The 25,103-nt window shown below is 40.0% G+C and overlaps 1 protein-coding gene across 18 annotated transcripts in view; it reads left to right on the top strand.

The window, feature by feature from the left end:
- The window catches only part of Tmem87a (transmembrane protein 87A), a 45,780-nt gene that overhangs the window by 15,132 nt on the left and 5,545 nt on the right, over window positions 1-25,103 (top strand). For 4 of the 18 annotated variants that reach the window (XM_087653603.1, NM_001427730.1, XM_087653608.1 and 1 more), the window contains 11 exon segments: window positions 3,374-3,491; window positions 8,413-8,474; window positions 9,435-9,618; window positions 11,599-11,698; window positions 14,102-14,195; window positions 15,739-15,807; window positions 17,875-17,983; window positions 18,978-19,036; window positions 19,953-20,056; window positions 23,244-23,317; window positions 23,679-23,740. In XM_087653603.1, the coding sequence (XP_087509729.1) occupies window positions 3,374-3,491; window positions 8,413-8,474; window positions 9,435-9,618; window positions 11,599-11,698; window positions 14,102-14,195; window positions 15,739-15,807; window positions 17,875-17,983; window positions 18,978-19,036; window positions 19,953-20,056; window positions 23,244-23,317; window positions 23,679-23,740 (1,035 nt within the window). 18 annotated transcript variants of the gene reach the window in all.

Raw genomic sequence — 25,103 nt, 5'->3', positions numbered from 1 at the left:
ATGAATTCTAAAATAAAATTTCTTTTTAGAAATTGTAAGAAATGTAAGAAAGACTTTGAACTTTTTAAAATGTGTTCAAAAGAATGAAAGGGAATGTTAGACAAAAAGCTAAGGGAAATCAGGAAGAAACAGATAAAAGTTATAAAAAGGAATAAGTGGAAATTACAAAGCCAAGATACATATAGTGACTTATATTCCTGTAGGTGCTGTAAGCTAGCACTTGGGAGGCTGAAACAGGAGGGTTTCAGTAACATTGAGATCAGCCTGGATTACTTGGTGGCACCCTGTCACAAAATAACACTGGAAACCATGAAGCTGAAAATAGCATTGACTAAAGTAAGAGACTGATCAGGGCTGTCGCCATTTGAGCAGGTAGAAGAACCCATCCAGAGATGGTCAGTTGAAGTTACCTGTTCAGAGGACTAGAGAGCAAGGACTGAAAACAGAGCCTTGGAGACCTATGCATCTATCATGTGGACCAGTGTGCATATAATGGAAGTCTGAGGAGAAAAGAGGTATAAAAGAATAAACAATAGCCAAATGCTTTCTAAATTTAATTAATTTCTCGAATTGGGATGCTCCCAAGGTTCAGACTCCAAGAAGGAGTGAATAGACAAGATTTTGTGCCTGTAAATTGTAATGTTATTCATTCACAAAACTGAAGTACTAGTATATGCCATAACATAGATAACTTTGAAGATTATGAGACCAGTCAGATCTTAAAGGAAATATATTGTTTAATTCATCCATTGATGTGAAATGTCCACAGTAGACAACAAATCTCTGGAAACAGGAAGTAGGTTAAGTTTTCAAGTGGTGGTGGGAAGGAGAGGTGGAGTTTTATTGCCCAGTAAACAAGGGTCTACTTTTCGGTGGTTAGCCTTGTGCAGCTGGGCACAGGGGTGTTTGTCTAGTCCCAGCTACTTAGGAACCTGAAGTAACAATATCTTAAGCACAGGTTAAAGGTCAGCCTGAGAGACCTTGTCTCAAAAAAAGTTTTGGTGTCACATTCCATTGAATTATGCTCAGTAACATTGTTAAAGTTATGACAGTATGTTAAAATATGTAATATTTACCTCAAATAAAATCAAACAATAATAACTGCTTATCTGGTAGGTTTGTTAAGACTAAACAAGTAACAAATGTTACATACCTAACAGAGTGTTAGGCATATAAATTCTGCTTTTGCAAGTTTAAAATCTCTAGATCTGAGAGCTAAAGGAACTACACTTAACAAATTCTGTACTATGAAAATTAGTCAGTACATTTTGAAATTTATAAGAGGTAGGTTTAAGATATAAGAGTTATTAGCAGAATGGCTTATTACACTAATTGGTTAATGACTAAGTTCAGAAAAGGTTCAGTAATTGTGGGTAACATAATATAGGATTCTTATGACTTTGAAGTTATACATTTCTCAGGATCCTCTCTGAAGAGAAAGATTGGCAGAGATCAAAGTTCAGCATGACATAGTTGTTACTGAAATAACCAGTGATTATAGAGTTGAAGGATGTATCTGCTTATTTGGACCTAAAGTTATGTGTCATGAAATCTTGGTTTGCAGGACATTTCGGTTATTAGAGGAAAAACTCTGAATCAATCCACAGGGCTAAAATGTATAAATGTGCAAAATCCGCTGGGTTTCATAAATCACTGATGTTTACCTAGAAACCTTTGGGTAAAGCCTCCTTTTAGGATCACAGTAGCTGGAGAGATGGCTCAGTGGTTAAGAACACTGATTGTTCTTCCAGAGGTTCTGAGTTCAATTCCCAGCCACCACATGATGTCACAACTATCCATAATGTGAGCTGATACCCTCTATCTTAATTAGAGTTTTATTGCTGTGAACAGACACCATGACCAATATAAGTTTTATAAAGGACGACATTTACTTTGGGCTGGCTTACAGGTTTAGAGGTTCAATCCATTATCATCAAGGCAGGAGCATGGCAGCATTGCAGTATCCAGGCAGGCATGGTGCAGGAGGAGTTAAGTTCTACATCTTCACACAAAGGAAGCCAGGAACAGACTGAGCATTCCCAGGCAGCTAGGAGGAGAGTCTTCAAGCCCACCCCCACAGTGACACACTTCCTCCAACAAGGCCACACCTACTAATAGTGCCACTCCCTGGGCCAAGCATGTGCAAACCATCACATCCCCTGGTGTGTTTGAAGACAGCTACAGTGTACTTATATATACAACATAAATAAAGTTTTAAAAAAAAAGATCACAGTAACAAGCTGAAAGTCTAAGTAGTGGTGCCTCCTTTCACAGATGAAGAAAAAAAACCAATGGCTTTCCTGCATAGTAGGCACCAGTGCTTACTTACCAAAGTCATGGTCACACCATGTGGTTGGTAGAGATTAAAACCAGGTCAGATTGAAGAGTCTCAGCAGGACTGAGGCTGAGCACTGTTGATTGCAAGCCCTCATCAGACACAATGCAATGGTGATTGCCAGTAAGAATACAGTTGTAGTTGTCAGAATGCAATGATGTGTGCAAGTTATACAGGGTATATAGAATTAATGTCTAAGACTGATTGTTCTGTCAAACCTGTATATGCTTTGCTGACTTCTAGAGATTGCAAAGATACACAGGTAATCTGAATGCTTCCCTCCTTAAGGGAATGTTGAAAGGCACACAGTGCCCAAGAGCCATGAGCTCTAGCCTGAAAAACCTATGTTGCATACCTCTGAAAGCAGCTAGACCAGGTCAATTCCATGATTCCCTGCATCTCCAAATCTCCTCTCCATTTTAATCTTGTTTGTAAAAATTCCTGAGTGAAGAAATCAATGGTCACTGTTTCTTAGAGTCAAGGACTGGCTAGTCACGCCTTCCCATACACCTAGACTAGGTTAAGGTGAAAGCTTTTATTTAAATGTGAGACCATGTCATTATAGGTTCTGGTAGTTTGGACTAGGAATTTGATTCAGGACTGTGTGTGTGTGTGTGTGTGTGTGTGTGTGTGTGTGTGTGTGTGTGTGTGTGTGTATGAGTACTCATGTATATATTTTTTTCCTCTATTGACATCAAGAATGTTTTTATGTGATGTAAATAATTATCCTAGCATGAGTGAGATTAAATTCAATGATTTTTTTTAATTATAGTTTTTCTTTGTAAAAAATAAATACATTAAATTTAGACCTTTATATAGCAAGAATGCGAGGGACTGTGTTGTATCAATTTACAGTGTTGTCTACTTTGCCATGTGGTGTATAAGCTTGTCTTGTGATGACCATTTCCATGAATGAAAGATGAAGGACTCCGCTTCATTTCTGGGCTGTATTCTGAAGCCGTGTTTCATACTGTATTATTAACTTGTGCTCTGGATTCTTGAGACTTGAAGTTTTGATGCCTCCCTTTTCTTCTCTAGGCAATGCATGAACCATTGCAGACTTGGCAAGATGCACCATACATTTTTATTGTACATGTTGGCATCTCGTCCTCAAAGGAATCACCAAAAGAAAATGCACTAAGTAATCTTTTTACCAGTAAGTTCAGTTCATGTCTTTTAAAACTATCTGTTGTTTTCTATCTGTTTCATACATGATCAATATGAAGTAGGAAAATCAGAAATATTTTTGCACCTGTAGTCACAACTCCACATACTTTCTATGAATCATAGATACTTGGTTTTAGTTTGGCTTTCTTGCTGTGAAAATATTTTTTTCTTATAAAGGCAAGCATTTAATTGGGACCAGCTTACAGTTTCAGAGGTAGTCCACTATCATCGTGACAGGAAGCATATTGGCATGCGGGCAGGTACGACACAGGAGAAGGAACCTGCTTTAAATATTTTTAATTATTTTTCCTTGGAAATTTCAAATTAATTATCATTGACAATTTCTTAATATCAGGAGTTTTTCTTTTTTTAAAGATTTATTTGACTTTTTAAAATTATGTGTTTATGGGCAGTTATATCCATGTGAATCAAAGTTCTTGTACTGGAGTTACAAGTGGTTGTAAGCCCCTCTACATGGGTGCTGGGTCTGAATCTGGGTCCTCTGGAAGAGGGGTTTGTACTCCCCATTGCTGAGCAGTTCCTCAAGAACTTTTTAATCTTCCTTTCTTCTGTAACTACACAACTGACAGTCTTTCCCTTTCACCTGGAATTTTGCAATAATTAGTTGTAGTTTCTCTGGTTTCTATTTTTGATTCTAATTTGTACTGTGTAGTTTCCTTCCCTGGCCTTGCTTTCTCAGTAAGAGTATTTAGTAAAAACAATGATGACAGCTTCCTTGTCTTATGTCTGAATTTATTGGCAATATTAGTATATCTCATCACTAAATACATGTTTACTATAGACTTTTTCCTCTGGAATAGCACTTTATTTGGATAAAGATGCCCTAGTTTACTAACTTAATATTTTCTTCTTTTTTTTTTTTCTTTTTTTCTTTTTTTTTTCGGAGCTGGGGACCGAACCCAGGGCCTTGCGCTTGCTAGGCAAGTGCTCTACCGCTGAGCTAAATCCCCAACCCCTTCTTCTTTTTAATAAGAAGGTTCAGTCTAATCAAAGGCTCAGTTGTATATGGATTAAAATTATCGTAGACTAGGCCTGGTGGCATTTACCTATATAATCTAGCACTATAGAACTGAGGCAAGAGGATTATAAGTTCAAGACCCAATCAGGGAATCCTAGCAAGCTCTAGAACAGCTCAGGTTCAGTAGTAAGACCCTGTCTTTAAAAAAAAAAAAAAAAAAAGAGCATATAGGTTTCCTTTATCCTTGTCATCATGCTGTGATACGTTGTATTGACAGGCTTCTAGTTTGAAACTGTTCTTTAATTTTTGCTTGTTCTTAACACACACAAACATACCCATGTCTTCTCACTCATATACATTGTTGGATTCCTTTTTTTTTATTGTGTTCAAGATGAGTTTTCCTGTAATTTTATTTTCTCATTATCAATGATCGGCATTCAATATTCTCATGTTATGAACTGGAGAATATCCCTACTTTCATATCCTATGAAATGGTTTTAAAGAGTAAATTCACGTTTTTTTCTATGAGAGCTTTCTTGTAGTCTGATATGTAGACAGTCCATCAGCCTGGGTAGGTTTTCTGTAACAGAAGTATTTTATCCTAGCTCTTCTCTTTTCCTCACATCAGAGGTGTATGTGTTTTGAGAAAGTCTTGATTTCTTTCAAGACTTCAAATTTATTGACAAGTTTTTTTTTATCATATTGTTTTACATGTATCTGTCTATTTCTTTTTGCAGTCTTTAATATTGCTAGGCATCCCCAGCAATCAGGAGGTGGAGGCAGGAGGATCAAAGGGTTCAAGACCATCCTTGGCTACATAGTGAATTTGGGGGCCAACTTGGAATCTTTGAGACCCTGTTATAGAACCCCAGAAATGATGGGTTTGGGTGATGGCTCGGTCAGTAAAGCACTTGGTGCTCTAGCAGAGGGTTCTGAGTTTGGATTCTTAGTTCTCAACTGAAAATCAGGCCACAGTGGTGAACCTCTGTAATCCCAGCACAGGAGAGGCAGAGACAGATCCCCGGAGCTTGCTGGCCAACCAGCGTAGCCGGTGAGAGCCAAGTCTGTCTCAACAATTAATATGGAGAGTAACTGAGGAAGCTGCCTGGTGTCACCCTCTCTCCTCCACACATGTGTGCATGCTTACACATAACATGTGTGTATATCATACACAGAAAACCAAGAATTACATAAACAACACTTTTCATATGGCTTTTGGCTTCTTCAATTTGTTAAATCTCCATGGAATTTTGTTTTTATCCCAGTGGATTAGCTTTTGGCTTTGTTAAATTCCCAACCATTTTACTTATTTCATTGACCTTTGTTTTTGTTTTTGTTTTTGTTTTTGTTTTGGTCTTTTTGTTTGTTTGTTTGTTTGTTTTTGAGACAGGGCTGTGTTTGCAGTCTTGGATGGCCTGGAACTCGCTTTGTAGACCAAGTTGGCTCGAACTCATGTAGATCCACCTGCCTGTGCCTCCCAAATGCTGGGACTAAAGGCTTATGCCACCATACCTGGCTCCTTGGCCTTTCTTATTTGACTAGCTTTTAGATTTTTGTGATCTTTGTGTTGAGTCCTTAACTCCCAATTTGAAATGGGTTTTTCTTTTCCCTATAGTGTTATGGGGGTAGAGCAGATCTAAGTGGATTAGGTAGTGACCTGGTATAATTTCTGGAACGCAGAACATACGGTTTTCAACCTTCCTAATGCTGCTACCCATTAATATAGCTCCTCATCTTGTGGTGACCCCAACCATAAAACTATTTTCATTGCTGCCTCATAAGTGTAATTTTGCTGCTGTTATGAATGGTAATGTAAACATCTGATATGCAGGATATCTGATATGTGACCCCTGTGGAAGAGTCGTTTGACCACAAAAGAGAGTGTGACCCCACATGTCGAGAACTGCTGCTCTAGGTTCATACTTTTCTACCAGGAAACAAACAGGCAGAGAAGGGCAGTTGCTGGATTTATTTTCAGTCAGTTCATAACAAGGGAGGAGAGAGGCTCACTTCACACATCAAACCTGACTCTGGTCCTTTTTTCTTGTTTGACTCTTATTAGTTTTAGTGATCACAAAGGATCTACATGTAAACTCTCATACCTTGTTTTCATGACCAGAGTCCAACATGGCTGTGGCTTCTGCGCTGTTCTGTCTCCATTCCATTTTGATACCTGGAAATACTTGTTTTGTTTTCACATTTGTTGTCTTTTTTTTTTTCTTCTTCTTTTTCTCCTTTTTTGTGTTTTTTACACATCTATTTTTTGAAATAGAGGAACCACATTAAGGCATGGTTAGAGTAACAATACCACCTGAAAGTCTAGAATTCTCTCTGAAAGTTCTCTTCTTTCCTTTTTTTTCTAGTGCTGGTATTGGACCTAGGACCTCACATATGCTATGCAGTGTTGTACCCAGCCCAGACGTCTTGTTTTGTTTTGTTTTTGAGGCAGGGTCTAGCTATATGTAGGTTAGCCTCAAACTTGCAGCAAATTCTCCTGCCTCAGCCTCCCAAGTGCAGAGAGTATAATTCCGTGCCACCACAGTGACTCCTTTCATCTTCTCATTAAAACATTTGATGGAGTCTGACATCCAAGGCTAGGATTACAGTCGTGTACCAAACCCAGCAAAATCAGACTTTGGCATAGCAATGCTTTCTAGAATTTATGCAGCTCCTTTGGTGACAGTTTTTAAACCATCAATTTTTTTTTGTTGGTTTTTGTTTTTGTTTTTGTTTTAAGACAAGGTTTCTCTGTGCAGTGCTGGCTGTCCTGGAACTTGTTCTGAAGACCAGGCTGGCCTTGGACTCAGAGATGCACCTGCCTCTGCCTTCCAAGTGCTGGGATTAAAGATGTGCTCCACCACCACCTGGCAACCATCAAACTTTTATTTAATATAAAAACTTGGCTCATACTAGCTTCAAACTTTGTATGTAGCTGAGATATCTCAGAGCTCTGGATCCTCCTGCCTTTCCTTCCAGGTGCTGGGACTACAGTCATGGACTACCATGACTGCCTCAAAGAGCTAATCTTATAAATGAGGCAAATTTCTCTGACTCATCTTGCAGATAACACATTTTTTTGGTTCCTTAAATTTTGGTATTTATTTAGTCAGGTTTTTGCCAAATGTTTGGAACCAAGTTTTGGGAAAGGTCAGTTCTGTTTCATAAATGGAGCTGTGCTTTGTCTGGACTTGTGTGCATTCTTTGTGGGTTTGTTTTGGTTTTCATTCTTGAGTGAGGATTCTGTTTATATATTGGGAAGTTGCCAGATTGTTTTTACATCTTATTTTACTAGGAAGGGTATATTACTTATATAGATCATTATGAAATTTAAGTTTTTAAAAAATATCCTCATTTAAAAGTGACATCTATCTTGTAAGATCATAAAAAATAAGTAAAATATAGGGAATGGTAATGACGGGCAGAAGACAAGAATATTAGGAAAGCACTGTAAGAAGTAGTGTTTCAAGAGTGTTTGAATTTAAAGGACGTAAATAGCTCTTGATGGGCGCTCAGGGATGGCCATGAAGCAATGCCAGTCAGTCTAGTCTTTAAAGAATGTGAGTGTAGGTTGGGGATTTAGCTCAGTGGTAGAGCGCTTGCCTAGCGAGCGCAAGGCCCTGGGTTCGGTCCCCAGCTCCGAAAAAAAGAAAAAAAAAAAAAAAAAAAAAGAATGTGAGTGTAGAGCTGAAGAGGTCAGTGTGTAAGTGCTTATAAAGTGTTGACAAGGAGGACCTGAGTCTTGAAAAAAACCAACCAACCAAATAATCAAAAAGACTGGACTATGAATGATCTGTCACGCTTTTTCACCATTTTCAGAAGTTACTACATCTAATGCATTTTCCCCATGATTGAAGTGGTTTAAAGTGAGCGATGAACTGGTTTTGTTTGATTACTCAATCTGTCAGATTAATAGAGATTTGTGTTTTTCCAGTGACTGTTGAAGTAAAGGGTCCCTATGAATACCTCACTCTTGAAGACTACCCACTGATGATTGTAAGTCAACATGTCTCTTTAACCTTGGCAGTAAATTAATTTAGCATGAAGTTGTTTGTTTTGTAGCAGGATCATATTCAAGGATTATTCCAGTGCCATTCAGAAAATGTTACTTGAGGTTTTGGTGTTAACTTTTTAACTTAGATTTTCTTATTTTACATTATGGGTGTGAGTGTTTTGCCTGTTTGATTGTGTACCATGTGAGAACCTAGTGCCTGCAGAGATTAGACAAAGGCATTGGGTCCTCTGGAACTGCAGTTAAGACTGGTTGTGAGCCCCTACGTGCACGCAGGAAACTCAGTCCAGGTCCTCTACTAGAGCAACAATTGGTCCTAACCTCTGAGCCATCTCCCCAGCCCTTAACTTCTTACTAGGCAGTGACCTTGAGAGAGTTTGTGTAGCCCTGTGGGGCCCCTTTATTTGTGAAATGAAAATGTTGGTGACTGTTGTGGCCTGGAGAGAATCTCAGTGGCCACTCCCAGCTCACAGCTCTGAGCCCACTCACAGTGACTAGAGCAAGCATCTTCATTCTGTGTGTGTGCGGAGCCCATAAGCCTGTGCTGAGGGCTTGTTTCAGACTTGCATCCATGACTCCTCTCTTTTCCCTTGTTTAATGGTTTCCCTCTTTAGTTGTGTTCCTTGAGTCATGACTCTGTTTCCCAGCTTGTCAGGCCTGCATTGCCTTCACTTTATCACTGGACTGTGAGGTAAAAAGGCCCAGTCAGTGCAAGGAGTAGACACTTTTGAGGACAGGTCTTTCTGTAGTCTGCCTCTAGACTACATCATTCTAGATCTAGACTAGATCATTCTTTCTTATTTATTATTACTACATGCTAGATATACAGTTATTTTTCAAAGAGAAGGTAGAAAATGAGGTTTCTATATTTATTATATATAAATCTGAATATTTTGTTCTTGGCCCTAATTCTGCTTTTTATTTCATTCCTTATTGGATAACAGTTTTTCATGGTGATGTGTATTGTGTACGTGCTATTTGGTGTTCTCTGGCTGGCATGGTCGGCCTGCTACTGGAGAGATCTCCTGAGAATCCAGTTTTGGATTGGTGCTGTCATCTTTCTTGGAATGTTTGAGAAAGCTGTGTTTTATGCAGAATTTCAGAATATCCGATACAAAGGAGAATCTGGTATGTTTTAAAAGGTGCTATTTTAAAAATTATATTTATTTTGTGTACATGTATGGGTCTCTGTGCATGGCATGCCTGTGGATGTCAGAACAACTTGTGGTGATCAGGTCTCTCCTTTCACCATGTGTGTCCTGGGTATTGAACTCAGGTTCTCAGGTTGACATTAGAGACCTTTAGCTACTGAGCCATCTTAGCAGACCCAAATTTTCCCCTCCTTTAATGTTTATACTTTTAAATGATCTAGACATGGGTGTATGGGTGGTATATTACATTCACATAAAAGTGCAGGTACCTGTTGGGGCCTGAGAGTTCAGGTAGATTCCCCATGGAACCAGAGCAGCGGTTTTGGGTCACCCAGTTGTAGGTACTAGGGAGCAAACTCAAGTCCTGTGCAAGAACAAACTCATAACTGCTGAACCATGCGTTTCTCCAGCCCCAAATTTGCCATTTTTTGATGCTGGATGAGATGCATACCAACTTCTCTCAAGTCAGCGTTGGCTATATAGGTCTGCCTTTCAGTTACTTTTAAAATGGCCAAAGCAGAGTCATTGTCATTGTAACTTTTCCTTTTAATCATGTATTTCAGGAGTAAAAAAAATTGTGTATGATGCAAAAATAATTGTGTTGAAACACAAACAAGAAAGTGTCTCTTTAGGGAATGATTATTATATTTCTTAAAACTCAGTTGTGGTTGATAGCCAAGGCACCACTAAGAAAGAGAACACAGCCAACTTAATTGTAAGATGCCTGGTTTCAAGACACGTAGATTTCTGCACCTGTATGTTTGGGGATGCATCTGAGACCTGGTAAATACAGTAATACCAAGAAAATGGGAAGGTTCTTATGATCTAGTAAGATTGACTGGTAATTGAAAAAATATTTGGTATGGTAGCTTTTGAAATAGTTTTAATTTTCTCTCAGACTTATTATTATTATTGCAAGATATGCTAATAAGGTCTTCCCTGGGTCTTTGGAGAGACTTGAAAATTGCAATTGTAAAGTTAAAAGTGACGCACATGCACTTGGATATATGTGTGTGCCTTTCTGTGTATAGCTGTAGTTCAGTTTGCAAAAGAAAAAAGAAAAAGGGCTGGAGAGATGGCTCAGTGGTTAAGAGCACCGACTACTCTTCCAGAGGTCCTGAGTTCAATTCCCAGCAACCACATGGTGGCTCACAACCATCTGTAAAGAGATCTGATGCCCTCTTCTGGTGTATCTGAAGACAGCTACAGTGTACTTATATATAATAAATGAATAAATCTTTAAAAAAGAAAAAAAGTAGGGAAATTCCCTTCATACTAGAAATTTTTTGTATAGGGTAAGATAGTCTGCTAAGGTTTTAGGGAAGTTGGGTGAGTTGATGAATTAAGCACACCTAGACTGTTGTGCACATGACCTAGTTCGCTAGTGATATTAGCTGTGCTTATAGAAATTGTACAAGAGAGGTTGGGGATTTAGCTCAGTGGTAGAGCACTTGCCTAGCAAGCACAAGGCCCTGGGTTCGGTCCCCAGCTCCGAAAAAAAGAATAAAAAAAAAAAAAAAGAATAAATCTTTAAAAAAGAAAAAAAGTAGGGAAATTCCCTTCATACTAGAAATTTTTTGTATAGGGTAAGATAGTCTGCTAAGGTTTTAGGGAAGTTGGGTGAGTTGATGAATTAAGCACACCTAGACTGTTGTGCACATGACCTAGTTCGCTAGTGATATTAGCTGTGCTTATAGAAATTGTACAAGAGAGGTTGGGGATTTAGCTCAGTGGTAGAGCGCTTGCCTAGCAAGCGCAAGGCCCTGGGTTCGGTCCCCAGCTCCGAAAAAAAAGAAAAGGAAAAAAAAAAAAAAGAAATTGTACAAGAGATATTTTCTCTTCAGTAGGTCTGTTACTATTATTCTGAAAAGTGGTAGAGACCTACATTCTAGGAGTTACGTTATGCATTTGGTTGAAACTGGAGTATAGTGCGTGTTTTTCTCTTTCTCTCTCATAGTCCAGAATGCCTTGGTCCTTGCAGAGCTGCTCTCAGCAGTAAAACGCTCATTGGCTCGAACCCTGGTCATCATAGTCAGTCTGGGATATGGCATAGTCAAGTGAGTATCTGCTTCTGAATAAAATGCTGATTAGATTGAAACATGCTGACTAGACAGTGCTAGTTCTGAAAAGGTTGATGAAAATAGTAGTTGTGAGATAGGAAAAATGTCTGAGGTTTTGTACTAGTTTAAGTGTGAGAAATGCTACTTTTTATCTTCCAAAAAACTCACAGTGCATCTGCAGAAAAACTGCCGTGGAGCAAATAATACAGAAAACCAAACTTGTACAGTGTACTCAGTGACCATGTGAAATGTTTTTGCAAATTATATTTATAAAAATATTTATTTATTTTATGTTTATGGGTGTTTTGTGTGTGTGTATATATGTCTTGTCTGTCTGTCTGTCTTTGTGTGTCTTTGTTTAAGGGTGCCTGGAACTGGAGTTTCATATGGTTATGAGCCACCCTAAACATACTGGGAATCAAACTCAGGTTCTGCAAGATAAACAAGTGCTCTGAACTGTTGAGCAATTCTCCATGACACAAACAAGATTTTTTTTTTTTTATGGAAAGAATATTCTTGCTGTAATTGTTTAAAAAATTTTAACTTTTTTAGTTAAATTATTGACCCTACTCAAAACAAAAAAACAAACAAAATGATTGCAACATGCAGTACTGTAGTTATTGCATAGCCCATTGTTGCCTACAGTGTACTCATCAAATTCTTCCTAACCAAAATACGGAGCACCTCCATATATCAGGCACTCGTTGTTGTAGGCCCCTGCTGTACAGTGGAAGATTTGGGGTTTACGCTTGGAGGAAGAGAACACAGACGACATTGAAGTAAATGAGTTAACTCTCTACTGTATCAGTGAGAGGTACTGTAGTTCACAGGAAAGAGTCTGAGGGATGCCAGGCTGGAGTTGGAACTTGGAGCTGTAAATAGGATGGCCCAGGAAACTTCACTAATGACATCTAAGCAGAGATTAGAGTAAATCAAGGTGCTGTCCGTCCACGTAGAGAAGATCCTGAGGTGTGATTGGATACTGTGCATGCTTCAAAGGTGGAACAGTGGAGTTTCATGATGGTCACCTGTGGGATGTGAAAGAGAAGAGGAACTAGGGATGAAGCCCACTTCTGGTATGCTCACAGGGCAGGAAAGAATTGCCATTTCCTTAGTCCAGGAAGATCAAGGAATTGGCTTGGCACAGTGGCAACATTAGGAGCTTGGCTAGATAACCAGTGGGGTGAGGCCAGGACCAAGGAAGAAGTTTGGTAGTTACCAAGATGTCAGTGTTACTTCAATCATGACTGCACATGGTTAACCAAGGAAGTGAGTCTGGAGAAAGGGTCAAAGACTGGTGTTTGGGTATATTCTGTTACTTAAATGTCAGGGACATGAAGTAGAGTAGCAGAAGACACTGAGTAATGGTTGAAGGCAAGAGGCAAACTGAAGACTGTGTTCCTAGGAGTGCTTAATAGAATCTAATGATCAGATAGGTTGGGTAAGAGGATTGAGAATTAACTATTGATTTAATTAATGAAGAGTTAATGACCATAGCAAGAACAATTGGGGGGCTATCTCTTGAGTTAGACACCAGGAGAGGGATAGTCCACTTAAGTAGACACTTAAGTAGAATAAGAGTTTAATTTAAATATTTAAATGCCTTCTATATGTGATAGATGTTGTACTTACAAGAGCATGTATGGAGGGCAATCTGTGGGACTTGGTTTTCTTCATCCATGTGGATTCTGGGGATTAAATTCAGATTAGCAGGCTTCGCAGCAAGTTATCTGCTGAACCATCTCACTAATTGCATGGGTTGTTTGTTTGTTTTTTAAGTCCTTGTCTTTTAAAAACATACACAAATAGTTACATTGTTTATATTTTTTCTCTAGATAGTGTGAAAGGTTGGAAAATGAGTGATGTGCATGGGGTAAAACTAGGCATAGATTGGTTGTTGTTAAAACTAGACGATGGGCTTTTTTATTGGGGGTTTTTATACTGTTGAATGTTTCCAATTTCGTGTATGTGTGAATGTGTGTGTGTATGAGTGTGTATATGTGTGTGAATGTATGTATATGTGTGTGTATGAGTGTGTGCGTGTATTTGTGAGTGTGGGTATATGTGTCTGAATGTGTGTATGTGTGAGTAAATGTGTGGGTGTGTATGTGAATGTGTGTGAATGAATGTATGTGAATATCTGTGTGTGTGTGTGTGTGTGTGTGTGTGTGTGTGTGTGTGTGTGTGTGTATGTTATGGTAACAAAGGACCAGATCTTGAGTTCTTGTATCCCTTGTCCTCTTTTATAACAGACAGTCGGGAGTGGTTTTTTTTTCCTTCCGGGAGCATGTTATTTCTGAGTTGGTGCTCTGTTCTCTTTGCCTCTGGTGCCATTTCTTAGTATGTTTCTGGTGTTGCTGCTTCTGTAATCGCTCCATTGTCTCTTTGCTTCCATTTTAGGCCTCGCCTTGGAGTCACTCTTCACAAGGTTGTGGTGGCAGGGGCACTTTATCTTTTATTCTCTGGCATGGAAGGAGTCCTCAGAGTTACAGGGGTCAGTATTGCTTAGAATGAATGAATGACTTATTTTTTCTTAGTCTGAGTTTTTGTGGTCAGAGTCATATTTCTATCTTGAATCAGTGAGTGTGTGCTCTTGTGGCCCACAGGGTCTGACTTTCCATATCAGGTTGAGCCTCCTTTTCTTGAGTGAAGTGTGAAGAGACCAGGAGTGTTTCACATTTCAGAGTTTTTTTGATTTTAGAATGTTTGCATAGGCCCTTTTGGTTGAGCATCCTTTAATCTAAAAATTCAACATCCTAAAATACAAAATCTGGGGGCTGGGGATTTAGCTCAGTGGTAGAGCGCTTGCCTAGGAAGCGCAAGGCCCTGGGTTCTGTCCCCAGCTCCGAAAAAAAAAGAACCAAAAAAAGAAAAAAAAAATGCAAAATCTGAAAACTTTTTGCATTGTCCTGGGCTTGGAGTTTTGAAATAGGGATGCTCATCTAAGATTTTCTAATCTCATCTATTAGAGCTTGGTAAATTTAGTATATAAGCTGTAATGAATGTCCTCTTTCCATTACCCCCAGATTGGTAAGTATTTGGTTTTTTTACCCCCATTTACTAGCTCCCCTAACAGTGTTCTCTATTTGTCCAGAACTTAAGGTTTAAAAACTTAAGTGCAACTAAGTTTCACACAGTCCATTGCCAGGGAAGAGGTGGGCTTCCTGGGCCATTTCAGTTATTTCATTTGTTAAAAAAAAACTCAAATTGTCATAACCCACATGCCAAGTTCTGTACACTTGGCTTTGCCCTTAGTGAAACTGAGCGCCTTTAGTTTCTCGATAGTTCCCCTTCCATACGATGCTTCTGATGGTAATTTGTTTTGCAAACCACACTGTCCCATGCCCTGTCCTCTGAGTATAGTCTCTTTAGACATTTAGCAACTCTAACCCTCTTGTCAATTCACTCTCTCTCCTCTACCATTACTGTAGTATTTTTCTTACTCATTGGCTCTGATAGTAAGCCTGGCCCTCTCTGCAATTGATGCCTGTATTATTTTATGGATATCCTTTAATAATTCTCTGGTGATTGGGTTGTTAGAATTATATACAAAACCTCTTAGATACAAATTTATAGAAACTAAGAATGTTGTTTTGCAGAAAGGTCACTTAATTTTAGAGTAAACTATTATTAGTTAACATTTCATTATGTTACTCTGAGAATCAATAATTCTTAGTATGTTAGTGATTTGATAATTATTTAAAATGTGAGAGATATTTTTTTTAAGATTTTAGTCTAAATAATAGTAGGAAATCAAGATGGGATAGGGTCATAAACACGAGGGCTTTTTTACGGTATTCTCACATAGGAACACTATGGTAGCATTCTGTAGCAGTTTTGAGTTTGTGTGAATCATTTATAGCTGCATGCCATCTGCAGATGTAGGAAGGGAGGAGTATTACCAAGTGCTAGCCCTTGTGCTTTTCTCAGGTTCAGATGCAGACCCATTCCCGCTGACTGTGTAAATGCAGAACCATGTGCTGGTCTCTCCTCCTGCTCTGTTCGTCTGTTTTCATCCTCTTTTTCTTTGTCTGCAGGCCCAGACTGATCTTGCTTCCTTGGCCTTTATACCCTTGGCTTTCCTAGACACTGCCCTGTGCTGGTGGATATCCTTCTCATTGGCTTGTTTGACGGCCATTCATTTTCTCCCCTTGGAGATGGGCTTCCATTAATCTTTCTGTTGATTGCTCCTTGGTCTGGGAAATGGTTTGTTTTATATGTGAATGGCCTGAGGGCTCAGGTAAGCACTTCTGTTTGTTTTTGTATTGTCATTCTTAAAATCACAGAATTTGGGTTGCTAAGCACAAGATAAAAACTTCTGCCTTCTCTTTTTAAAATGGACCTTGATTTTGGCTTTGTTCTTTGTATTAGAATCTTTGGCAGCTCTGATCCTGCTCTTTCCAATTATGAAATTCTCTGATGCCTGTGAAAAGAATTTGATCCCTAAGATATGTTTTGGAATTATTTAAGAGGATTGATCCTGTCTGTCTCATTACTAAAAAGGCAGGTTTCAGCCCCTGAAGGGTGAGTTTGTTCTTTCACATAGAACTTGCCTATCACTCTTCAAAACAAATGTTGATTCAGTCACAAAATGACAGCAGATAAACAAGTTTCTATTCCTGTTCCTTAAACATTTGTGCAGTAGGGAGTTGACCTCTTGGGTTCAGGTTTTTGGAGTTTATCTTGTACGGACATTTTAAAGTTGGTTTGTCTTTATGTATGTGTGTGTACAGGTGCAGTCGTGCAGCAGTTTTGTCCTGATAGGTTGTGATGGTTGTAGGAACAGTGAGTGGGGTGATGGCAGTGCGTGCCTTTAATCCCAGCACTTGTGGGGGAGTTTGGGGGAGAGGCAGGTGGATCTCTAGCCAGCCTGGACTACAGAGTGAGCTCCAGAACAGCCAGGGATACACAGAGAAATCCTGTTTCCAAAGGGGAAAAAAAGCACAATATGAACAAAAGTATTATTTTGCAAATTTGAGTAGATTGCCATATAGCAAAAAGGCCTGAGAATCAAGTACTGTGATTCTTGAGTACTTGAGAGGGAAGGATAAGGTGGGCTTAGAAATCAGGAAGAGCTCTGACAGGCAGGAGGAGCCTAGCTCCCTTCAGTTTTCGTAACCTTATTTCATCTTCAAGATTTAAATTTCAGTTGTGTGTATATGTATACATTGTGCACATGAGTACGTTACCTGCAGAGGCCAGAAGAGGTCTGGAGCCCCTTGATTTGGAGTCGCCAGCCATTGTGAGCTACTTGATGTGAGTGCTGGGCATCCTAAGCCTGGCTGTCTGCAAGAGCAGTATGTAGTCCTAACTGCTGACCCGGCTCTCGGGCCCTTTATATTTCATTTTTAAAATTGTGTTTGAAGTGGGGAATGCACACCACAGTGCACACGTGAAGGTTAGAGGATGCCTTCCTAGAAGTTCTCTCCTTCACCTCTTGTGGCTTCTGGGGTTGGAGCTCAGCTTGTCAGGCTGGGTTGCTGGGTGGCAAGCATCTCTGCAGCCGAGCTGTCTCAGCCCCAGTGCCTTCATTTTCTTGTCTGCCCCTCTGACACTTGGCTTGAGAGCAGGTGTCATCTGTGGTAGTCATTACTTCCCTTTTGTCTTTCCGTGGGTGCTCCTAGTTGGGAGTAAAGTTCTTAAAATGAAACCTCACTGCTTTGGTAGCTAACTGGCCTGGGATCCTCAGACAGTTGTTGGGTCCTCTTACTTAGTTCACAGTAGTGTGGGCAGCTTCTGGTGCTACTTGGGGACTCTGGGCAGCTGTGGGCACATGTGATTGTGACTAGCTACAGTGGATTAGCTGGGACAGAGGAGGACAGGAATACCCACTTACACAGAAGTGGTGTTAACCTGCCCCGTGCACATTGCTCACTTTATCATTTCCATTGTTTTCATATTTTACAGTTCTTCTAGCAAGCCTATACTTTCCTTGTTTCCGTCTACTTTTCCTCTTATTTCTTCATTCTCATCCTCATTCTGTAATTTTTTCTGTCTTATTGAAGTGATTATTTTCTCAAGTCATGGTGAGGTTGCAGTGTCTGTGAGAATAAGTGAAAATCAGAGCTATAAGTCTATGAGATCTGTAACTTTACAAGTCAGATCCTAGATCCTCAACCCGGGGACTAAGTTACTTCCTCTTTTGAATGTTTAATTCCTTGACTTGCAAACACATATTCATTAGCTTGACTCAAACCATGAAGCTATTAAAACTTCGGAGGAACATCGTAAAGCTCTCTCTGTACCGACATTTCACCAATACGCTTATCTTGGCAGTGGCAGGTAAGTTTAGAATGTTTAAATGTTGCAATATGATCCTGTGGTTTCCTTTAGAACAGAAATTATCTTCATTTTTTATTTGTATGGTGTTTTGCCTGCATGTGTCTGAGCACCACATCTGTACCTGATGCAGAGCCAGAAAAGGGAATCAGATCCCCTGTAACTGGAGTTATGGACAGTTGTAAACCGTTGGGTATTAGCAACTGAACCTGGGTTCTCTGGAAAAGCAGCCAGTGCTCTTAACTGCTAAACCAGAACAGAAATCCTTAGCCTGAGAGGGCCATTGGTAGTTAGAGAAAGTCTTGTTTTTCACTCAAGGAAAGCAGTCAAAGTTCAAGTACTTTAAAATATTTATGATCTTTTTAAAAAAAGATTAGGAGTAGGGGAGATGGTTCTGCAATGCTTGCTGTATAAGTGTAAGGGAAGTTTGGATCCCTCTTCCTCATGTGAAAGCCAGGCATGGGGTTGGAAGGTGGCTTCATAGATAAGTACTGCCACACAAGCATGAAGATCTTAGTTCAGAGCCTCAGGAGCAACGTAAAAAGCCAGCAGTGGTGGAAATCCAGAGTCCCTGGAGCCCGCGCGTCAGTCAGTCTTCCCAAATCAATGAACTACGAGTCTACCCAGTCAGAGAGCTCCAATTTCAGTGAGAGGTACTTCCTCAAAAAATGAGTTCGAGAAGGAAAAAATTTCTTTGATAATATTGGGAAAACATTATCAAAATTCTATTAGCTGTTGTTCTAATTCCTAGGGTTATTGAAGCAGCCAGATCATAAAGTCAGAATGATTGCAAAACTGTATTTACAGAAAATGTTGGCAGTAAGTAATATTATGGGCCTTACTGATGGTAGGCGTTTATAAATTTATATTGAAAATAACTAAGTGATAATAGTGTTTTGGGTCAGAAATATGGAATTGAGTTTGTTCAAGATCAGTGAATGTAATTTGGGTGTAAATTGCCATTCATGTTCTGACCAGGTTTTTCATTTCCTGCTAGCATCTATAGTGTTCATCATCTGGACGACCATGAAATTCAGAATAGTGACTTGCCAGTCGGTAAGTTATAAATATGTGCAGTTATGAGTTTGAGCATGTTGATTATATGGTAGTCCATGATTCTTAGAAGGTATAAGGGTTTAGGGCCAGGCTTCTGCTCCTAAGCAGTCTGTGCTGTCATATGTGTGATATACTGGCTTGTTATTTATTGGTCTTAGGGACTGAACCCAGGCCCCTTTGTATTCTAGGCAGGAGCTTTGCCACTAAGCCATACCCCAGCCCTCACTGGTATGTTTTATATGACCTGCTTATCATAGAAAAGAATTCTGTGGATGGTAGCCACAGCCTCTCATATTGCAAGCTTGCCTTAATCCAGGATCTCACGAAGTACTGAACACCATGTATGAGTGATGCTAATCTGAGTAAAGCCTTGTTCTTTGCATCTAGACAGAGGCTGTGGTCTATAGGATCTCTGTGGAGATAGGCAGTGCTCTCTTTTGGTCACACTGGTAAACAACAAATGACAGAAAATTGGCAGTAGGACCAGGCACGATGGCACACAGTTTTAATCCCAGCAGGGGGATTAGAAATTTAGCCTAAACTGGGTGTAGTGGTGCACACCTTTATTCTCAGCACTTAGGACTCAAAGACAGGCAGATATCTGAGTTAGAGGCCAGCCTAGTTTCTCATATATGTTATAATTTAAAAATTAGCATCCAAATGTTACTGTCCCTAAGAATTCTGGGAGCTGTGACACTTTGATAGGTACTCTGTGCAGCTTGCTGGTGCATAGTAAGTATGACAAAGTGAGAAACAATTTTTTTTTCCAAGTTGATAGCCCCAGTACTTGCCAGGTATCTAGCATAGTAGCTTTTAGTAAACATAGCTTCAGTGTGTAAATTTTTGTTCTATGCCAAGGGGTTGTGAATGGTGATAGTATATACATAAAGTGTTATGCATTTCCCTCTTACTGCAGGACTGGCGGGAGCTGTGGGTAGATGATGCCATTTGGAGATTGCTGTTTTCCATGATCCTCTTTGTCATCATGATTCTCTGGCGACCATCAGCAAATAACCAGAGGTACTTGGGCTCTTTTTACTTATTCTGCTCCCAGGTGACCCCCCTGTCAGTCAGATAGGGGTGGTGTGTTAGGGAAGCTGTCAGGACTCCCAGGTGACCCCTCTGTCAGTCAGATAGGGTGGTGTGTTAGGGACGCTCTCAGTGCTGCACAGTGGACATGGCAGATACTCCTTAGCTCTTCAGTTAACAAGACATCCCAAGACCAAGTTCTCAGTACAGAGGGACACAGGTCAGGGAATGAAAGACAAAGGCAGAAGATTAGAGGATGTGGGAACAGAGAAGGGGCAAGGATATTTGTCCTAAGAACTGTGTCTGTATAGAGAAGAGGCAGATGTGCCCCATAGGAAAATGGTGGTATATAAAGGTAAAAGGAAACCCCATGTCAGGGTAGGGGTTTTTGATTGGACAGATTAATTAGGGTAGCCACAAGGGGGCTTTGATTGCTGGACTTCAGTATTTGATAGCCAGACCTTGGTAGTCAGCTTCAGGGGAGGAGGTGGTCAAATAAGGGACTAGAACTTGGTTACTAGCAGTAGGAATGTAATCTAAAGGTGTTAGCAAGGAGGAGGGAAGGCCTGCCAGAGCTGTTCGTCATGCTCTGGCCTACTAAATTGGTTTAGGTAAATAATAGGAGAAAATAATTGAGAATCTCTCTGTAGGCCTTGTCTAGCTTACGGTGCCGATAGGGTGAAATGAAAGTCTGGAATGACTCTGGAGTTAAGGTCATCATGTAATGGTATTTGTTCAGTGCAGACAAGTCCTGGATAGGAGCTACCCCATCTTTATCAGCACCCACACCTCTGTTCCCATTCTTTTTTTCCCCTCTTTTTTTTTTTGGTTCTTTTTTTCTTTTTTCTCCTCTTATATTTAGATGATTAAGAGCTTATGTTAAATCACATAACCAAAAAAGGGGAGAGTAAGAACTTAATTATCAGATATGCAAATAAAAACTGGAAAAGAAGACAGGTGAAAATGGCTTTGCTGTGTTTTAAAAGTATGCTCTTACTGTGTATTCACTAGGTAAAAAGCCAAGTAATAGAGAAAAGCTATGAAAGAAAATAAAAGCGAGCTGAAAAAGTATTGGTAGGGAGGAATGTACAGCTTTGGGAGCCCCTGTTATATCTGTCCTCAGTTTGTTACTCATTAGCTGTAATTAGGTTTAAAGGTTTCCTTTCCTCTGTCTTTAAAAGTTTTCCCATTACTGTCCTGCTTTTTTCCCTTTCTTTTCCCTGCATTCTTTATGACTCTGTGGTAATTGCTTAGTTATGTTAATGGTGTTATATATGAGAATTAAACTTAAGATAAAGGTATAATAATGCCCTGTACATCAATGATGTACTCTAATATCCCCTTGTCCTGTTCTCCCCTGTTCTATTGTGTGAAAAAATTTTCCCTTGGAAAACTCGTCTACCCACCCCAGATAGGGAGGGAACAACAGACTAAAGTATGGGTACTACCAAACCGAGTGAGCTTTATTGGGGTTACTTAATGGAATATGGATGAGGGGTCACTTATGGGAGCAGGAATGACTTCAAAGACAGCTGCATCACCAAAATGCACCCCAGCCTGGGTGACAGCTCACAAAGCTGGGGACCTGGAGCACACTGCATAGCCCAACAGGTTGAAGAGTGTCCTTTGCATGTGCCTCAGTTGCTCTCACCCTCTTCCAGGCAGCCTGGCTGGTGTTTCTTCTTCCAGGCAGCTGGTCTGCTCTCAGAACCATTGTACCTTCCTTGCCTTGTCTGAGAGTCTTTGCAGCCTGGCTGAATCTTTTTTGGAACTCAGCTTTCCACCTCTGAGAAGAACTCTCAAGTTTTATTGCTTACTCTGCAAGGGTTTTAGTGAATCTGTTTGGTTTCAGGAACTTGTAGAAGCTATTTTGTGTTGTTTGCCTTCCTGTTTAACTTCCCTGCAGGTTAGAATGTTTTATTCTTTGAGGAAACTGTTAAACAGCACCCCACACTCTGCCTCCTTCACTTCACAGTTTTCTAAATCATAGGTATTTTATTCATTTATTAGTTAGCATCTGCTCTCTCATTCCATACCCTGAAACAAACACCCACATACGATCCTGCAATAGCAAAGAACTATTTCTACTTATAACCAAAGAAAGTCAAGCTCCAGAGTCTGGAAGAAGAGCCTAGACAAGACTGTGACCAGTCTCCTGCTCACTGCAAACTTATTGCTAAATGCAAACCTGCCTTCCTTCACAGGTTTAGTAATTTACTAGATGGACAAACAAAGGTCACTACAGACATTAGGCTCTTGTTTGCTGTTTATTTCAGAGAAAGAATAAAAGCTATCATAAGCCAAGAAAAGCAAGTAGGGTGCTGAGTCTGGAGGGAACCAAACCAAAGCTTCTAGGTGTCTCTGCAATATCCCCAGCAGTGCTACTTTCTTTTGGTAAAGTACATGACTGCAGAGTCTTACCAGCCTGGGAAACCTGAACCCAGAGATTCTGTTGGGGCTCAATTACATACAGCTGTGTGGCTAACCTTACACTTAACATCCTTCCTGGTGGTCAGGCTAATACCTTTAGTTTCCATTTTCTGGTCAGAACTAATATGGACATTAGTTCTCATATGACATGGCCCGCACCCCCACCCCCCCCTTATACAGACCATACTGTTAGAACCCAAAGGAAACAAAGATATTCCTACCAAGCAAGGACCTCCTGGTTGAGTGGTGCTGGCATACACCTTTAAAACCAGTACTCAAGAGGCAGGGACATGAAGATCTCTGAGTTCAAGGCCAGCATGATCTACAGAGTGAGTTCCAGTTATACCCAGGGCTACACAGAGAAACTCTGTCTCAAAAAAAAAAAAAAAACAAAACAACAAAAATAAGAACCTTCTGAAGGCATGGAGATCCCCTCACAATTTAGCCTCAGCCTCCCTAGTGCTGGATTACAGCTCTGTGCTGCTCACCCTGCTTGACTATACTTTTCAGAAAGTATTGAGTGCTTTGACTATTGTTTTCTTGTCTCTATTTGCACATGAGGAAGTTAGGTAACTTGTCTAAAGTCTCAGGTAGTCTGTGGCTCATGCTGTCCTGCCACTTAGTTGATGATACAGGCTTGTAAGAACTTTGTAAAGGGGAAGAAACATTGCAGTTTCAGTGTATGTTCTGTGATACTCCAAGAGAGGCTGTTCCCTGGTGAACTCCCTTCTATTCTCTCTTTTGTCAGATTTGCCTTCTCACCATTGTCAGAGGAAGATGAAGAGGATGAGCAGAAGGAACCAATGTTGAAGGAAAGCTTTGGTGAGCTTTGCAGAAGGAAAACTCACTGTTCTGATTAGTGCTCTCAGTATTTTTTTCAAAGAAAAAAACAAAAAAGAAAAAAACCATGAGTTCTTCATTTGGAAAAGTTAGGATGAAGAGAGTAACAAGGTTTTCGGTGAACCGTGAGAAACTGAGTGATACTTCTACATTAAATGTCCAGGTTCCTTGTAGAAGTGAAACAAATTGCTTTGAACTTTTTATTACAAAGGTTAGGGTAGGGAAGCATCTGATGCATAATTCAGGTAGTAAGTTTAAATCTCTGAATATGTTGTTGCTTTTGTTGCTGTGTGAGGAGAGTTCACCAATCTATGTGGGGGTTGTTTTTCCTTTCTTTTTGCAGAAGGAATGAAAATGAGAAGTACCAAGCAGGAACCAAATGGGAATAGTAAAGCAAACAAAACAGTAAGTGGGGCGCTTTCCTTCCTTTGTGATCTTGTCCTGGTCTGTGGCCTGCAGTGGAACCCAAGATGGCAGTGAATTAGGCCTTAGTGATAATTTTCGTACATACTACATTTCTGTTTTTCTGCATGTGGGTATGAGTGGAGTAGGATATGTGCGATGCCTGTGTGCAGGTCAGACAACAACTCTCACGAGTTGATTCTCTCTTGCTACCATGTGAGTTCTAGGGATTGAATCCAGGTCTTCAGGCTTGATAGCAGCCATCTTGCTAGCCTACATTTACCTTTATAACACCCATACTTACCTGAAAGCAGTTATTGTTATCACTAGCAAAATTCCAGTGACATATTTCATAATCTCCTTTTTAAAAAGCAACTGCAGTATTTGTAAGAAACCGCAAAAGTAAAAGCAAAACACCTAAGTAGTTGAAGTGTTCTTGAGAAAAGACCAAAGCTGAAGATATCACACTAATTGGGCTTCAGAATGTGGGACTGAGAAGGTGGCTCTGCTCTGTGGGTAGAGCATCTCTGTGTAAGCATAGGGGCCTGAGCACAGAGAGCCAGGCCTAGCATCGAATGCCCAGGTACCATGTGTAGCCCAGGTTTGGGAGGTGGAGATAGGAACGTCTTTAGTGTTTGCTGGTCAGCCTGTCTAGCTAATCAGTGTACTCCAGATTCAGTGAGAAAACTTGTCTCAGAAAGTAAGGTGTGTGTCAGATGGCTCAGTGATTAAAGGCTGTGTTGCCAAGCCCGATGACCTGAGTTTTAGTAGAGAGAACTAGCTCCCCCCAGTTGTTTCAGACAACTATAAATGAATAAATATAATTTTTTTAAAAAGGTGAAGAATGAGAAAGACAAACGTTGCTATCTGGCCTGAGTGCACAGATACTCATACATACCTGCACATACATGAACACATAGATACTTACATGTACACAGAATGTTCCACAGGGCGCTAGCGCTATAGTTCACAGTAGAATATGTTCAACATGTATGAGTCCCAGGTATAACTTACAGGACAAATAAAAACAACCTATAGAGCCATTGTAATCAAAACCGTATGGTGAACCAGTGGACCGTAGTAGAGAGCCCAAAGGGTAAACTTGCACACTTCTGGTCACCTGAATTTTGACAGAGGTACTAAGGACATATAATAGGAAAAGGAAAATGTTTTGTTTTTTAATCAGTAGTGTTGAAGAAACTGGAATTCTATTCTAAATGAATTAGAGGTTGTAGGAATATAGTTCAGTTGTAGAGTACCAGCCTCATATGAATGAGGTCCTAGGTTCAATTTTAATCCCCAGTACCATTAATGGGGTGAATTTGTAGGTTGCTGATTAAGGTCTTAAATGTAAGGCCTGAAACCG

The sequence above is a fragment of the Rattus norvegicus genome, chromosome 3, assembly GCF_021556685.1.
Source record: "Rattus norvegicus strain SHRSP/BbbUtx chromosome 3, alternate assembly SHRSP_T2T, whole genome shotgun sequence".
NCBI lineage: Eukaryota > Metazoa > Chordata > Mammalia > Rodentia > Muridae > Rattus > Rattus norvegicus.
This window is presented reverse-complemented; position numbering and strand designations above follow the sequence as displayed.